Source organism: Crinia signifera, chromosome 8, assembly GCF_055691185.1.
Source record: "Crinia signifera chromosome 8, ASM5569118v1, whole genome shotgun sequence".
In the NCBI taxonomy this organism is placed as follows: domain Eukaryota; kingdom Metazoa; phylum Chordata; class Amphibia; order Anura; family Myobatrachidae; genus Crinia; species Crinia signifera.
The window spans coordinates 15,450,377-15,467,422 of record NC_139224.1 but is presented as its reverse complement, the minus strand read 5'-3'; the positions used below and the strand labels follow the sequence as shown (position 1 = coordinate 15,467,422).

Here is a 17,046-nt window from a genome sequence, read left to right as displayed (position 1 = left end):
GAAAGACACTTTCTTCACCTGTTCATAGCAATTGTCTATCCCCAAGCAGAAGTCTATCCCCAAGCAGAAGGCGTTCTGCCTTCTGCTTGGGGATAGACTATTGCTATGAACAGGTGAAAAAAGTGTCTTTACCATAGGCCCATATGTGCAGATGTGCGCAGTGCATTCTGGTGAAGACCACTATCCTTGCGACGCCGGCACCTGACGCTTACAAAATGGCTCCGGCACGGGAGTCATGCGTACTGCATGCGCAGAGGTGTGATGACTCATCGGGCGCTATCTTACCGCCCCTGTGGCTGGTGAGTGACTGCAATGGGAACCAATCACATCGAGGAACGATGACATTAGTGGTGTGGCCAAGCATCCAAGCACCACAGGAGGGACCCTAATCATTGGGAGTCCGCTGCCTGGGCAAATCCCCGGCCCTGGGGCAGATAAAGCAGCTCTGGTACCTCAGGGGCTCCTGCAGCCGATGGGCAGAACCACAGGTGAGGCAGTGAGTCAGGTACTGGCTGCCTGTTGTGGTACTACAAATCCCAGCATGCCATGGATGACTGTGAGAGACACTGCTGGTTGGCAGAGTGATATGGATGGATTGACACATGTGGTGAGGAGGGCATTGCATGTTATCCCATATTACATATGTGTAGCATAGTCTTGGCATGTGGTCAGAAGATGGGATTGGGAAATAGCCGGTATGGTTCGGACTGCGGGACTTGTGTGAAAATGACATGAAGGGGGCTCCCAGATTGTCCTGTAGACAGGTGCACCGAACAGCTGTAATACATGTAGATGATGTCATCAGACCTAGTAGCCAGGACAGGTACTGGGGACATGGGATGTGCTGTTATATACAGTAATGTGCATCGCTGGTCTCTCTGCCCACAGGTAGTCTTCGGTATGTGTCACGCGGTGTCCTGGATCCTGGTGACCACACAATCATGAGCGATCGCAGTGTCCCCTCCCCGCTGTATGTGGGGGTCACCGTGGAACCGGCCACTACTACATCAACCTACAATGGCACTAAAGGGGTAGATACCGGTGGGGCATCCACTATGAGCACCTGGCTTCTCTCCCTTGGTATCGTGACTGTGATCGGACTCGCTGTGGCAATGGTGGGTGCCCCTGATGTTTGATAGCTACACAATGTACCACTATAGTCACTCTGTGGGAGTATTAGTAACTGGCGCCTCAGAGATGTTACTGGCTCCTGGTACATTGCTACTCTGCATTGTTATGGGTATTAGATATTGGTTTAGGGCCATAACGGTCAGCCTCCTCTCAGTACGCTGTGCCCGCTGCACAGGCCCGCCTGCGTGTAACGCCCCCGCCGGATACCCGGGCCCGCCTCCTTGTAATGCCCCCACCGGCTGCATGGGCCCTCCTCTGTGTAATGCCCCTGCCGGATGCCCGGGCCCTCCTCCGTGTAACGCCCCCGCCGGCTGCATGGGCCCGCCTCCGTGTAACGCCCCCGCCAGCTGCACGGGCCTGCCTATAACGCACCTGCAGATATATACGCAACCTATACATTGCAGATAACCTGATGTAGATGTGATTCTGGCTCAGTCTATTGATCTCATTTTCAGTCTATTTCCTTTTCACGTCCCTGTCTGTCTCATTCTCTCTCTTTCTCTCGTTCCTATGTCTCTCCAGGTTCTGTACATCAGAAAGCAGAAGAGGTGAGCTCTGTCCCCTCTCTGTGCCTGTCCCCTCTCTGTGCCTGTCCCCTCTCTGTGCCTGTCCCCTCTCTGTGCCTGCCTCTGTCCTGTATCCGCTGCCTTCTTGTGTTTCTCAGGAACCAAATATGACATGTTTGTAACATTCTCCGATGTTTGATGTTTGATCTGTGATGTTTTTTTCTCTCTGACAAAAACCCAATAAATATACCTAAAATAAACAATGTGTATTCTACTGCACATGTGATGTTGCTATAGGCAACCAATCAGAATCTACTTATTTATTTAGCACCCTCTATAACAGGCATTCCCAATCATGGTCCTCAAGGCACACCAACAGTGCAGGTTTTAGTGATATCCAGGCTTGAGCACAGGTGACTTAATTACAGGGTTGCCGACTTTAACATTCTCCTCTCCGGGAGAAGCCCGGAGAGGAGAGTTTCAGCAGCCGCTCAGGGGGCGGGGCTTACGAGTGACATCTCTAAGCCCCGCCCCCATACTGTTAAAAGCAGCAAATTCAGGGATCTCCATTGAGGGGGCGGGGCTAAAATGACGCGATTGTGCCGTTTTAGCTCCGCCCCCTCCTCTGAGACCCGAGGATTGCGGCATTTTAATGCCGCGATCCGGGGGTCAGCGGGGGTCCCCCCTATATCCGGGAGGGTTGCCCACCCTTCCGGGGGCCGGGAGGGGGTACCCGATTTTCGGGAGACTCCCGGAAATTCCGGGAGGGTCGGCAACCCTGCTTAATTAGTACCTGAGTGATTCTGATTAAACCATCTGTGCTGAAGCCTGGATATCACTAAAACCTGCACTGTTGGTGTGCCTTGAGGACCGTGGGTGGGAATGCCTGATCTATAAGATAGTAGACCGGATCTGATTGGTTGCCCATAGCAACATCACATGTGAAGTAGAATACACATCTTAGTAAATTTCCCCCTGAGCATCCAACTCCTCTTGCTGTGTTCAGTTTACAGGTACACCCCCCCCCCCCCCCCCCACACACACACGCACGCTATTAGCTCTCCATAACAGGACACTTTGCAGACTCGCACTGTGCCGCTTGTCCCATTTATCAGACAGTGACCTGCTCTCATTTATTACTAATTATTCTTCGCTTTGAATTCTCTTATTATGGGATGTTTCAGTGTCATTAGTAATCTGTATGTTCTGTGTGCTAATGGTTACAGCACAGGGGGGAGAAAGTGTGTCTGTTATATATAATGAGGGCACTCACTAGTCTTGTTTCTAGAATAGAGTTTTAACCAAACATACCAATTTAACAAAGTGCCATGTGCATGACAGTATGACATGGGCCGACGTTCAGTCTGCGACCTTCTTCAAGTCCCTCACTACCGTCTCCTAAAGTGCACTTTATTATTACTGTGTGTGTGTGTGTGTCTGTAACACACAGTACATCACATTGTGATCTGATACAGATCCGGTGACTCCTGCACATACATTTATTACATGTATAGATCTGTACACACAAATCGATTTGCTTTTGATTCGATGTTAGATTAGATTTTCTATTAGATCTGGCATTAGATCTTTCCATTCGATTTGGCATTAGATCTGTACCTTTGCATTAGATATCAAATTCGATATTCATTCATGGTACATTGTAGACATTAGATTTACTAGATCGAATTCGATATTTCCTTGGCAGCACAGCAGATTTTTCTGTTTGATTTTGTGAAATCGGGAGCGCGCATCGAATCGAAAGTGACACAAAAACCATTCGATTACATTTAGGATTCGATTCGATTTTGCTTCTATAAGCAAAATCGAATAGAAAATCTGGAAGAATCGATGCATGTGTACAGGGCTTTAGGAGCATTCAGCTTGTAGCTTATCCATAGCTCAGTGCTGTGTGGCGGTGTGTGCTGGGATTGTGAGTTCAGTGCCGTGTGGTGGAGTGTGCAGGGATTGTGCGCTCAGAGCCGTGTGTGTGCTGGGATTGTGTGCTCAGTGCTGTGTGGCGGAGTGTGCTGGGATTGTGCGCTCAGTGCTGTGTGGCGGAGTGTGCTGGGATTGTGCGCTCAGTGCTGTGTGGCGGAGTGTGCTGAGTGCGTATGCAGGTATTGTGCGCTCAGTGCTGTGTGGCGGAGTGTGCTGGGATTGTGCGCTCAGTGCCGTGTGGCGGAGTGTGCAAGGATTGTGCGCTCAGTGCCGTGTGGCGGAGTGTGCAGGGATTGTGCGCTCAGAGCCGTGTGTGTGCTGGGATTGTGTGCTCAGTGCTGTGTGGCGGAGTGTGCTGAGTGCGTATGCAGGGATTGTGCGCTCAGTGCCGTGTGGCGGAGTGTGCAAGTATTGTGCGCTCAGTGCCGTGTGGCGGAGTGTGCAGGGATTGTGCGCTCAGTGCTGTGTGGCGGAGTGTGCTGAGTGCGTATGCAGGGATTGTGCGCTCAGTGCCGTGTGGCGGAGTGTGCAAGGATTGTGCGCTCAGTGCCGTGTGGCGGAGTGTGCAGGGATTGTGCGCTCAGAGCCGTGTGTGTGCTGGGATTGTGTGCTCAGTGCTGTGTGGCAGCGTGTGCAGGGATTGTGTGCTCAGTGCTGGGATTGTGTGCTCAGTGCTGTGTGGCAGCGTATGCAGGTATTGTGTGCTCAGTGCTGTGTGTAGGGATTGTGCACGCAGTGCTGTGTGGCGGAGTGTGCTGAGTGTTGTGTGGAGGCGTATGCAGGTATTGTGCGCTCAGTGCTGTGTGGTGGAGTGTGCTGGGATTGTGCGCTCAGTGCTGTGTGGCGGATTGTGCGCTCAGTGCTGTGTGGCGGATTGTGCGCTCAGTGCTGTGTGGCAGCGTATGCAGGTATTGTGTGCTCAGTGCTGTGTGTAGGGATTGTGCACGCAGTGCTGTGTGGCGGAGTGTGCTGAGTGTTGTGTGGAGGCGTATGCAGGTATTGTGCGCTCAGTGCTGTGTGGTGGAGTGTGCTGGGATTGTGCACTCAGTGCTGTGTGGCAGCGTATGCAGGTATTGTGTGCTCAGTGCTGTGTGTAGGGATTGTGCGCTCAATGCCGTGTGGCGGAGTGTGCTGGGATTGTGCGCTCAGTGCTGTGTGGCGGATTGTGCGCTCAGTGCTGTGTGGCAGCGTGTGCAGATATTGTGTGCTCAGTGCTGTGTGTAGGGATTGTGCGCTCAGTGCTGTGTGGAGGCGTATGCAGATATTGTGCACTCAGTGCTGTAAGGCGAAGTGTGCTGGGATTGTGCGCTCAGTGCTGTGTGGCGGAGTGTGCTGGGATTGTGTGCTCAGTGCTGTGTGGCAGCGTATGCAGGTATTGTGTGCTCAGTGCTGTGTGTAGGGATTGTGCACGCAGTGCTTTGTGGTGGAGTGTGCTGTGTGGAGGCGTATGCAGGTATTGTGCGCTCAGTGCTGTGTGGTGGAGTGTGCTGGGATTGTGCGCTCAGTGCTGTGTGGCGGAGTGTGCTGGGATTGTGCGCTCAGTGCTGTGTGGCGGAGTGTGCTAGGATTGTGTGCTCAGTGCTGTGTGGCAGCGTATGCAGGTATTGTGTGCTCAGTGCTGTGTATGTGCTGGGATTGTGTGCTCAGTGCTGTGTGGCAGCGTATGCAGGTATTGTGTGCTCAGTGCTGGGATTGTGCGCTCAGTGCTGTGTGGCAGCGTGTGCAGGGATTGTGTGCTCAGTGCTGTGTGGCGGAGTGTGCTGAGTGCGTATGCAGGTATTGTGCGCTCAGTGCTGTGTGGCGGAGTGTGCTGGGATTGTGCGCTCAGTGCTGTGTGGCGGATTGTGCGCTCAGTGCTGTGTGGCGGATTGTGCGCTCAGTGCTGTGTGGCGGAGTGTGCTGGGATTGTGCGCTCAGTGCTGTGTGGCGGATTGTGCACTCAGTGCTGTGTGGCGGAGTGTGCTGGGATTGTGCGTTCAGTGCTGTGTGGCGGAGTGTCTTGGGACTGTGCGCTCAGTGCTGTGTGGCGGAGTGTGCTGGGATTGTGCGCTCAGTGCTGTGTGGCGGAGTGTCTTGGGACTGTGCGCTCAGTGCTAGACCTGGCATGTTCTGTGCCATGTCCATGTAGCTGATCCCATGTGGCAGAATATAACCATAGAGAGATCTGTACATACCAACATGTCCGTTAATGCCTTACCATGGACTGCGGCCAGCCCCATGTTTCCAACCATTAATCGCCATATCTGCTGCATCTTCTATTTTGTTCCAGGCTGGAAAAGCTGCGCCACCAGCTGATGCCCATGTATAACTTTGATGCCGCTGAGGAACAGGAAGATCTGGAGCAAGAACTGTTGGAGCCAAACCGAGACCTACAGCCACAGGGAAAGGTAACTGTGTTTGTGCTGTACGTAGCGGGCGGCGTGTGTTACTGGGGCCTGTCCTCTATAGACGGCTGGGGTTAGTGCTGTACGTAGCGGGCGGTGTGTGTTACTGGGGCTGTCCTCTGTAGAAGGCTGGGGTCAGTGCTGTACGTAGCGGGCAGTGTGTGTTACTGGGGCCTGTCCTCTGTAGAAGGCTGGGGTCAGTGCTGTACGTAGCGGACAGTGTGTGTTACTGGGGCCTGTCCTCTATAGAAGGCTGGGGTCAGTGCTGTACGTAGCGGGCAGTGTGTGTGTTACTGGGGCCTGTCCTCTGTAGAAGGCTGGGGTCAGTGCTGTACGTAGCGGACAGTGTGTGTTACTGGGGCCTGTCCTCTATAGAAGGCTGGGGTCAGTGCTGTATGTAGCGGGCAGCGTGTGTTACTGGGGTCAGTGCTGTACGTAGCGGACAGTGTGTGTTACTGGGGCCTGTCCTTTATAGAAGGCTGGGGTCAGTGCTGTACATAGCGGGCAGTGTGTGTTACTGGGGCCTGTCCTCTATAGAAGGCTGGGGTCAGTGCTGTACGTAGCGGGCAGTGTGTGTGTTACTGGGGCCTGTCCTCTGTAGAAGGCTGGGGTCAGTGCTGTATGTAGCGGGCAGCGTGTGTTACTGGGGTCAGTGCTGTACGTAGCGGACAGTGTGTGTTACTGGGGCCTGTCCTCTATAGAAGGCTGGGGTCAGTGCTGTACATAGCGGGCAGTGTGTGTTACTGGGGCCTGTCCTCTATAGAAGGCTGGGGTCAGTGCTGTACGTAGCGGGCGGCGTGTGTTACTGGGGCCTGTCCTCTATAGAAGGCTGGGGTCAGTGCTGTACGTAGCGGACAGTGTGTGTTACTGGGGCCTGTCCTCTATGGAAGGCTGGGGTCAGTGCTGTACGTAGCAGGCAGTGTGTGTTACTGGGGCCTGTCCTCTGTAGAAGGCTGGGGGTCAGTGCTGTACGTAGCGGGCAGCGTGTGTTACTGGGGCCTGTCCTCTATAGAAGGCTGGGGTTAGTACTGTACGTAGCGGGCAGCGTGTGTTACTGGGGGCTGTCCTCTATAGAAGGCTGGGGTCAGTGCTGTACGTAGCGGGCAGTGTGTGTTACTGGGGCCTGTCCTCTATAGAAGGCTGGGGTCAGTGCTGTACGTAGCGGGCAGCCTGTGTTACTGGGCCTGTCCTCTATAGAAGGCTGGGGTCAGTGCTGTACGTAGCAGGCGGTGTGTTACTGGGGGCTGTCCTCTATAGAAGGCTGGGGTCAGTGCTGTACGTAGCGGGCAGTGTGTGTTACTGGGGCCTGTCCTCTATAGAAGGCTGGGGTCAGTGCTGTACGTAGCGGACAGCCTGTGTTACTGGGCCTGTCCTCTATAGAAGGCTGGGGTCAGTGCTGTACGTAGCGGGCAGTGTGTGTTACTGGGGGCTGTCCTCTATAGAAGGCTGGGATCAGTGCTGTACGTAGCGGGCAGTGTGTGTTACTGGGGGCTGTCCTATATAGAAGGCTGGGGTTAGTACTGTACGTAGCGGGCAGTGTGTGTTACTGGGGCCTGTCCTCTATAGAAGGCTGGGGTTAGTACTGTACGTAGCGGGCAGTGTGTGTTACTGGGGCCTGTCCTCTATAGAAGGCTGGGGTCAGTGCTGTACGTAGCGGCAGTGTGTGTTACTGGGGCCTGTCCTCTATAGAAGGCTGGGGTCAGTGCTGTACGTAGCGGGCAGCGTGTGTTACTGGGCCTGTCCTCTATAGAAGGCTGGGGTCAGTGCTGTACGTAGCGGGCAGCGTGTGTTACTGGGGCCTGTCCTCTATAGAAGGCTGGGGTCAGTGCTGTACGTAGCGGGCAGCGTGTGTTACTGGGGCCTGTCCTCTGTAGAAGGCTGGGGTCAGTGCTGTATGTAGCGGGCAGCGTGTGTTACTGGGGTCAGTGCTGTACGTAGCGGACAGTGTGTGTTACTGGGGCCTGTCCTCTATAGAAGGCTGGGGTTAGTACTGTACGTAGCGGCAGTGTGTGTTACTGGGGCCTGTCCTCTATAGAAGGCTGGGGTCAGTGCTGTACGTAGCGGGCAGCGTGTGTTACTGGGGCCTGTCCTCTATAGAAGGCTGGGGTCAGTGCTGTACGTAGCGGGCAGCGTGTGTTACTGGGCCTGTCCTCTATAGAAGGCTGGGGTCAGTGCTGTACGTAGCGGGCAGCGTGTGTTACTGGGGCCTGTCCTCTATAGAAGGCTGGGGTCAGTGCTGTACGTAGCGGGCAGCGTGTGTTACTGGGGCCTGTCCTCTGTAGAAGGCTGGGGTCAGTGCTGTATGTAGCGGGCAGCGTGTGTTACTGGGGTCAGTGCTGTACGTAGCGGACAGTGTGTGTTACTGGGGCCTGTCCTCTATAGAAGGCTTGGGTCAGTGCTGTACGTAGCGGGCAGTGTGTGTTACTGGGGCCTGTCCTCTATAGAAGGCTCGGGTCAGTGCTGTACGTAGCGGGCAGCGTGTGTTACTGGGGCCTGTCCTCTATAGAAGGCTGGGGTCAGTGCTGTACGTAGCGGGCGGTGTGTGTTGCTGGGGTCAGTGCTGTATGTAGCGGGCAGTGTGTGTTACTGGGGCCTGTCCTCTATAGAAGGCTGGGGTCAGTGCTGTACGTAGCGGACAGCCTGTGTTACTGGGCCTGTCCTCTATAGAAGGCTGGGGTCAGTGCTGTACGTAGCGGGCAGTGTGTGTTACTGGGGGCTGTCCTCTATAGAAGGCTGGGATCAGTGCTGTACGTAGCGGGCAGTGTGTGTTACTGGGGGCTGTCCTATATAGAAGGCTGGGGTTAGTACTGTACGTAGCGGGCAGTGTGTGTTACTGGGGCCTGTCCTCTATAGAAGGCTGGGGTTAGTACTGTACGTAGCGGCAGTGTGTGTTACTGGGGCCTGTCCTTTATAGAAGGCTGGGGTCAGTGCTGTACGTAGCGGGCAGCGTGTGTTACTGGGCCTGTCCTCTATAGAAGGCTGGGATCAGTGCTGTATGTAGCGGGCGACGTGTGTTACTGGGGCCTGTCCTCTATAGAAGGCTGGGGTCAGTGCTGTACGTAGCGGGCAGTGTGTGTTACTGGGGCCTGTCCTCTATAGAAGGCTGGGGTTAGTACTGTACGTAGCGGCAGTGTGTGTTACTGGGGCCTGTCCTCTATAGAAGGCTGGGGTCAGTGCTGTACGTAGCGGGCAGCGTGTGTTACTGGGCCTGTCCTCTATAGAAGGCTGGGGTCAGTGCTGTACGTAGCGGGCAGCGTGTGTTACTGGGGCCTGTCCTCTATAGAAGGCTGGGGTTAGTACTGTATGTAGCGGGCAGTGTGTGTTACTGGGGCCTGTCCTCTATAGAAGGCTGGGGTCAGTGCTGTACGTAGCGGGCAGCGTGTGTTACTGGGGCCTGTCCTCTATAGAAGGCTGGGGTCAGTGCTGTACGTAGCGGGCAGCGTGTGTTACTGGGGCCTGTCCTCTATAGAAGGCTGGGGTCAGTGCTGTACGCAGCGGGCAGCGTGTGTTACTGGGGCCTGTCCTCTATAGAAGGCTGGGGTCAGTGCTGTACGTAGCGGGCAGCATGTGTTACTGGGGCCTGTCCTCTATAGAAGGCTGGGATCAGTGCTGTACGTAGCGGGCAGTGTGTGTTATTGTGGCCTGTCCTCTATAGAAGGCTGGGGTGAGTTCTGTACGCAGCGGTCGGCGTGTGTTACTGGGGCCTGTCCTCTATAGAAGGCTGGGGTCAGTGCTGTATGTAGCGGGCAGTGTGTGTTAGTGGGGCCTGTCCTCTGTAGAAGGCTGGGATTAGTGCTGTACGTAGCGGGCGGCGTTTGTTATTGTGGCCTGTCCTCTATAGAAGGCTGGGGTCAGTGCTGTATGTAGCGGGCAGTGTGTGTTAGTGGGGCCTGTCCTCTGTAGAAGGCTGGGGTTAGTACTGTATGTAGCGGGCAGTGTGAGTTGCTGGGGTCAGTGCTGTACGTAGCGGGCAGCCTGTGTTACTGGGGCCTGTCCTCTGTAGAAGGCTGGGGTTAGTACTGTATGTAGCGGGCAGTGTGTGTTGCTGGGGTTAGTGCTGTACGTAGCGGGCAGTGTGAGTTGCTGGGGTTAGTGCTGTATGTAGCGGGCAGTGTGAGTTGCTGGGGTCAGTGCTGTCTGTAGCGGGCAGTGTGTGTTACTGGGGCCTGTCCTCTATAGAAGGCTGGGGTTAGTGCTGTATGTAGCGGGCAGTGTGTGTTGCTGGGGTCAGTGCTGTACGTAGCGGGCAGTGTGTGTTGCTGGGGTCAGTGCTGTACGTAGCGGGCAGTGTGTGTTGCTGGGGTCAGTGCTGTACGTAGCGGGCAGTGTGTGTTGCTGGGGTCAGTGCTGTACGTAGCGGGCAGTGTGTGTTGCTGGGGTCAGTGCTGTACGTAGCGGGCAGTGTGTGTTACTGGGGCTTGTCCTCTGTAGAAGGCTGGGGTTAGTACTGTATGTAGCGGGCAGTGTGTGTTGCTGGGGTTAGTGCTGTATGTAGCGGGCAGTGTGAGTTGCTGGGGTCAGTGCTGTACGTAGCGGGCAGCGTGTGTTACTGGGGCCTGTCCTCTATAGAAGGCTGGGATCAGTGCTGTACGTAGCGGCAGTGTGTGTTATTGTGGCCTATCCTCTATAGAAGGCTGGAGTGAGTTCTGTACGCAGCGGTCGGCGTGTGTTACTGGGGCCTGTCCTCTATAGAAGGCTGGGGTCAGTGCTGTATGTAGCGGGCAGTGTGTGTTAGTGGGGCCTGTCCTCTGTAGAAGGCTGGGGTTAGTACTGTATGTAGCGGGCAGTGTGAGTTGCTGGGGTCAGTGCTGTACGTAGCGGGCAGCGTGTGTTACTGGGCCTGTCCTCTATAGAAGGCTGGGGTCAGTGCTGTACGTAGCGGGCAGCGTGTGTTACTGGGGCCTGTCCTCTATAGAAGGCTGGGGTCAGTGCTGTACGTAGCGGGCAGCGTGTGTTACTGGGGCCTGTCCTCTGTAGAAGGCTGGGGTCAGTGCTGTATGTAGCGGGCAGCGTGTGTTACTGGGGTCAGTGCTGTACGTAGCGGACAGTGTGTGTTACTGGGGCCTGTCCTCTATAGAAGGCTGGGGTTAGTACTGTACGTAGCGGCAGTGTGTGTTACTGGGGCCTGTCCTCTATAGAAGGCTGGGGTCAGTGCTGTACGTAGCGGGCAGCGTGTGTTACTGGGGCCTGTCCTCTATAGAAGGCTGGGGTCAGTGCTGTACGTAGCGGGCAGCGTGTGTTACTGGGCCTGTCCTCTATAGAAGGCTGGGGTCAGTGCTGTACGTAGCGGGCAGCGTGTGTTACTGGGGCCTGTCCTCTATAGAAGGCTGGGGTCAGTGCTGTACGTAGCGGGCAGCGTGTGTTACTGGGGCCTGTCCTCTGTAGAAGGCTGGGGTCAGTGCTGTATGTAGCGGGCAGCGTGTGTTACTGGGGTCAGTGCTGTACGTAGCGGACAGTGTGTGTTACTGGGGCCTGTCCTCTATAGAAGGCTCGGGTCAGTGCTGTACGTAGCGGGCAGTGTGTGTTACTGGGGCCTGTCCTCTATAGAAGGCTCGGGTCAGTGCTGTACGTAGCGGGCAGCGTGTGTTACTGGGGCCTGTCCTCTATAGAAGGCTGGGGTCAGTGCTGTACGTAGCGGGCGGTGTGTGTTGCTGGGGTCAGTGCTGTATGTAGCGGGCAGTGTGTGTTACTGGGGCCTGTCCTCTATAGAAGGCTGGGGTCAGTGCTGTACGTAGCGGACAGCCTGTGTTACTGGGCCTGTCCTCTATAGAAGGCTGGGGTCAGTGCTGTACGTAGCGGGCAGTGTGTGTTACTGGGGGCTGTCCTCTATAGAAGGCTGGGATCAGTGCTGTACGTAGCGGGCAGTGTGTGTTACTGGGGGCTGTCCTATATAGAAGGCTGGGGTTAGTACTGTACGTAGCGGGCAGTGTGTGTTACTGGGGCCTGTCCTCTATAGAAGGCTGGGGTTAGTACTGTACGTAGCGGCAGTGTGTGTTACTGGGGCCTGTCCTTTATAGAAGGCTGGGGTCAGTGCTGTACGTAGCGGGCAGCGTGTGTTACTGGGCCTGTCCTCTATAGAAGGCTGGGATCAGTGCTGTATGTAGCGGGCGACGTGTGTTACTGGGGCCTGTCCTCTATAGAAGGCTGGGGTCAGTGCTGTACGTAGCGGGCAGTGTGTGTTACTGGGGCCTGTCCTCTATAGAAGGCTGGGGTTAGTACTGTACGTAGCGGCAGTGTGTGTTACTGGGGCCTGTCCTCTATAGAAGGCTGGGGTCAGTGCTGTACGTAGCGGGCAGCGTGTGTTACTGGGCCTGTCCTCTATAGAAGGCTGGGGTCAGTGCTGTACGTAGCGGGCAGCGTGTGTTACTGGGGCCTGTCCTCTATAGAAGGCTGGGGTCAGTGCTGTACGTAGCGGGCAGTGTGTGTTACTGGGGCCTGTCCTCTATAGAAGGCTGGGGTCAGTGCTGTACGTAGCGGGCGGTGTGTGTTACTGGGGCCTGTCCTCTATAGAAGGCTGGGGTTAGTACTGTATGTAGCGGGCAGTGTGTGTTACTGGGGCCTGTCCTCTATAGAAGGCTGGGGTTAGTACTGTATGTAGCGGGCAGTGTGTGTTACTGGGGCCTGTCCTCTATAGAAGGCTGGGGTCAGTGCTGTACGTAGCGGGCAGCGTGTGTTACTGGGGCCTGTCCTCTATAGAAGGCTGGGGTCAGTGCTGTACGTAGCGGGCAGCGTGTGTTACTGGGGCCTGTCCTCTATAGAAGGCTGGGGTCAGTGCTGTACGTAGCGGGCAGCGTGTGTTACTGGGGCCTGTCCTCTATAGAAGGCTGGGGTCAGTGCTGTACGTAGCGGGCAGCATGTGTTACTGGGGCCTGTCCTCTATAGAAGGCTGGGATCAGTGCTGTACGTAGCGGGCAGTGTGTGTTATTGTGGCCTGTCCTCTATAGAAGGCTGGGGTGAGTTCTGTACGCAGCGGTCGGCGTGTGTTACTGGGGCCTGTCCTCTATAGAAGGCTGGGGTCAGTGCTGTATGTAGCGGGCAGTGTGTGTTAGTGGGGCCTGTCCTCTGTAGAAGGCTGGGATTAGTGCTGTACGTAGCGGGCGGCGTGTGTTATTGTGGCCTGTCCTCTATAGAAGGCTGGGGTCAGTGCTGTATGTAGCGGGCAGTGTGTGTTAGTGGGGCCTGTCCTCTGTAGAAGGCTGGGGTTAGTACTGTATGTAGCGGGCAGTGTGAGTTGCTGGGGTCAGTGCTGTACGTAGCGGGCAGCCTGTGTTACTGGGGCCTGTCCTCTGTAGAAGGCTGGGGTTAGTACTGTATGTAGCGGGCAGTGTGTGTTGCTGGGGTTAGTGCTGTACGTAGCGGGCAGTGTGAGTTGCTGGGGTTAGTGCTGTATGTAGCGGGCAGTGTGAGTTGCTGGGGTCAGTGCTGTCTGTAGCGGGCAGTGTGTGTTACTGGGGCCTGTCCTCTATAGAAGGCTGGGGTTAGTGCTGTATGTAGCGGGTAGTGTGTGTTGCTGGGGTCAGTGCTGTACGTAGCGGGCAGTGTGTGTTGCTGGGGTCAGTGCTGTACGTAGCGGGCAGTGTGTGTTGCTGGGGTCAGTGCTGTACGTAGCGGGCAGTGTGTGTTGCTGGGGTCAGTGCTGTACGTAGCGGGCAGTGTGTGTTGCTGGGGTCAGTGCTGTACGTAGCGGGCAGTGTGTGTTACTGGGGCTTGTCCTCTGTAGAAGGCTGGGGTTAGTACTGTATGTAGCGGGCAGTGTGTGTTGCTGGGGTTAGTGCTGTATGTAGCGGGCAGTGTGAGTTGCTGGGGTCAGTGCTGTACGTAGCGGGCAGCGTGTGTTACTGGGGCCTGTCCTCTATAGAAGGCTGGGATCAGTGCTGTACGTAGCGGCAGTGTGTGTTATTGTGGCCTATCCTCTATAGAAGGCTGGGGTGAGTTCTGTACGCAGCGGTCGGCGTGTGTTACTGGGGCCTGTCCTCTATAGAAGGCTGGGGTCAGTGCTGTATGTAGCGGGCAGTGTGTGTTAGTGGGGCCTGTCCTCTGTAGAAGGCTGGGGTTAGTACTGTATGTAGCGGGCAGTGTGAGTTGCTGGGGTCAGTGCTGTACGTAGCGGGCAGCCTGTGTTACTGGGGCCTGTCCTCTGTAGAAGGCTGGGGTTAGTATTGTATGTAGCGGGCAGTGTGTGTTGCTGGGGTTAGTGCTGTACGTAGCGGGCAGTGTGAGTTGCTGGGGTCAGTGCTGTCTGTAGCGGGCAGTGTGTGTTACTGGGGCCTGTCCTCTATAGAAGGCTGGGGTTAGTGCTGTATGTAGCGGGCAGTGTGTGTTGCTGGGGTCAGTGCTGTACGTAGCGGGCAGTGTGTGTTGCTGGGGTCAGTGCTGTACGTAGCGGGCAGTGTGTGTTGCTGGGGTCAGTGCTGTACGTAGCGGGCAGTGTGTGTTGCTGGGGTCAGTGCTGTACGTAGCGGGCAGTGTGTGTTACTGGGGCCTGTCCTCTGTAGAAGGCTGGGGTTAGTACTGTATGTAGCGGGCAGTGTGTGTTGCTGGGGTTAGTGCTGTACGTAGCGGGCAGTGTGAGTTGCTGGGGTTAGTGCTGTATGTAGCGGGCAGTGTGAGTTGCTGGGGTCAGTGCTGTCTGTAGCGGGCAGTGTGTGTTACTGGGGCCTGTCCTCTATAGAAGGCTGGGGTTAGTGCTGTATGTAGCGGGCAGTGTGTGTTGCTGGGGTCAGTGCTGTACGTAGCGGGCAGTGTGTGTTGCTGGGGTCAGTGCTGTACGTAGCGGGCAGTGTGTGTTGCTGGGGTCAGTGCTGTACGTAGCGGGCAGTGTGTGTTGCTGGGGTCAGTGCTGTACGTAGCGGGCAGTGTGTGTTGCTGGGGTCAGTGCTGTACGTAGCGGGCAGTGTGTGTTGCTGGGGTCAGTGCTGTACGTAGCGGGCAGTGTGTGTAGCTGGCGTCAGTGCTGTACGTAGCGGGCAGTGTGTGTTGCTGGGGTCAGTGCTGTACGTAGCGGGCAGTGTGTGTTGCTGGGGTCAGTGCTGTACGTAGCGGGCAGTGTGTGTTACTGGGGCTTGTCCTCTGTAGAAGGCTGGGGTTAGTACTGTATGTAGCGGGCAGTGTGTGTTGCTGGGGTTAGTGCTGTATGTAGCGGGCAGTGTGAGTTGCTGGGGTCAGTGCTGTCTGTAGCGGGCAGTGTGTGTTACTGGGCCTGTCCTCTGTAGAAGGCTGGGGTCAGTGCTGTACGTAGCGGGCAGTGTGTGTTACTGGGGCCTGTCCTCTGTAGAAGGCTGGGGTTAGTACTGTATGTAGCGGGCAGTGTGTGTTGCTGGGGTCAGTGCTGTACGTAGCGGGCAGTGTGTGTTGCTGGGGTCAGTGCAGTAAGTAGCGGTTAACGTGCATTACTGGAGGCCTGTCACATGGAACTATGGTCCCCACTGGACGTAGGTGAAGTCCTGAATATGACCGCCTCTGCTGACTAGAGAGGGGACCTGGGATTCAGCTCAGTAACTCATAGTAAGTGGCCTCTTTGTATTTGATCCTGCTTATTTCTATTCCGTGCCCTGTGTGACCTTTGCCCTCTCTGTGTTGACATTCTTAGGTCCTTCTCACCAGCCTGTGCCCGCTGCAGAGACCCACCCGCCTGGTTTTCACTGACGTTGCCAACTCCATCAGCGCCTGAGGTGGATTCTGCCTTACACTGGGTGATGCCTAGCACCGGGTGGGATCAGTGTCACTGTGCCTCACAATGTATTCTGTGTCACCGTGCCCTGGGAGATAAGCAGGAGAGTGACCAGCAATGTCACCTCGCTCTGTCATAGTGCTCCGCACACACAGGTGACCTCCTGCACCTGTGACCAGGGCCATTTATTATATACAGCTGCAATTCCCTGACACATAACTATATTGATATCTGTCTGTAGCCTTACATAGCACCCTACAGCCGTGAGAGGCTTACGCAGCATCACATGCTGGGGGACCGCACAGTGTCACATGGTACAGTGTTGGGCGCCCTACCATCGTTCCATTGTGACATGATGCGATCATTGTTGTATACTGCCCCCTGGCTATTTTGGGAACTATTTGAGCTTTTAGCAGCTGGGGATTCTGTCTGATAGGGTGGGCTCAGCACATGTAAGACGCCTGCCTCAGCCCCCCCCCCCCCCCAAGTAAGAGTACTTTGGGGGTCCCATTGCCAGTTTCCCCCTTTATCTTTATTTTGGGACATGTTGCTCTTCACTTGCGCTCTGGTGGACAAGCATTTCTCAGCGCGGCGTCACCAAGGAAACCCACAAAGTGCCACAAGTTCCAATCGCCGCGCCTGATTCATTGCAGCGAATAAAGAGCGGAGATCTAGGAGACAAGCAAAGACTTATCGTGGTGCAGACGGCCGGACAGCTGCTTCCTCCCAAAGACTGTGACCACCTAGCGATGGGATTGTCGGGCAGTCACAAGTCCTTGCGCACGTAACGATGTGGTACAGCCGTACATAACTCACTGGTGACTGTAAGGTTCTGCAGCAGTACACCCTGCCTGGCACTCTGCATAACCCTGGATTATTGCTGCCTATGGGGTTTGCTGACCACAGACCACAATCCCTGCACTCCCCATGGAGGGGACACTGCCGCACTGACACTGCACACGCCTTAATACTGCTAGCTCACACCTCGCTGTCTGTCCTGAGGTGACCGCTGGCCCCACAGCAGTGCACAGGACGGACGGAGCCTCTCACGTCCCCGTCAGATGAGTCTTCATGTTGGTTGCTCTGTTTGGACACAACATAAAAATACGGAAGATAAGCTTCATCACTGCGGGGCTGGTGTGTGACCAAGGGCAAGGCGGGCTGCCACCCCGGATCCTCTTCTATTTATTGGTGGAATCAATATTTCATATTTGTTTAGGACTTCATTAAAATTCCTCCAACCCCAACGATCCTTATTTCCTGCTTTGTGCATGATAAGAGCCGAGGGTCTCTCTGCTTGTGGGCTAAGCTGCAAATTTCTGTGGCTGACGCACAAAAAAATTATCGTGGCTGACTGCTCTGGTATCGATGGTCTCCATCAGGTGTTACATCGATGGTGGGAACCTGTCAGCGGAGG

The 17,046-nt window shown here is 55.4% G+C and overlaps 1 protein-coding gene across 3 annotated transcripts; it reads left to right on the top strand.

The window, feature by feature from the left end:
• The first annotated feature begins 263 nt into the window (after nt 1-263).
• Nucleotides 264-16,876, top strand: C8H3orf18 (chromosome 8 C3orf18 homolog). Of its 3 annotated transcripts, none has more exons than XM_083155804.1 (5): nt 264-607; nt 889-1,115; nt 1,654-1,679; nt 5,845-5,962; nt 15,549-16,876. In XM_083155804.1, exons 2-5 carry the CDS (start codon nt 942-944, stop codon nt 15,627-15,629), a joined length of 399 nt encoding a protein of 132 aa, XP_083011930.1. In that variant the 5' UTR covers nt 264-607; nt 889-941; the 3' UTR covers nt 15,630-16,876. The 3 variants fall into 3 exon arrangements, with proteins under 3 accessions (XP_083011930.1, XP_083011928.1, XP_083011929.1); XM_083155802.1 differs by having other exon boundaries at nt 265-488; XM_083155803.1 differs by having other exon boundaries at nt 266-505.
• The last annotated feature ends 170 nt before the right edge of the window (nt 16,877-17,046 follow it).

What these genes read in the sequence shown, in the direction of transcription:
- C8H3orf18 (XM_083155802.1), top strand. An exon ending in TACATCAGAAAGCAGAAGAG is followed by an intron (nt 1,680 to 5,844) that starts GTGAGCTCTGTC and finishes ATTTTGTTCCAG; the next exon opens with GCTGGAAAAGCTGCGCCACC. An exon ending in ACCTACAGCCACAGGGAAAG is followed by an intron (nt 5,963 to 15,548) that starts GTAACTGTGTTT and finishes TGACATTCTTAG; the next exon opens with GTCCTTCTCACCAGCCTGTG.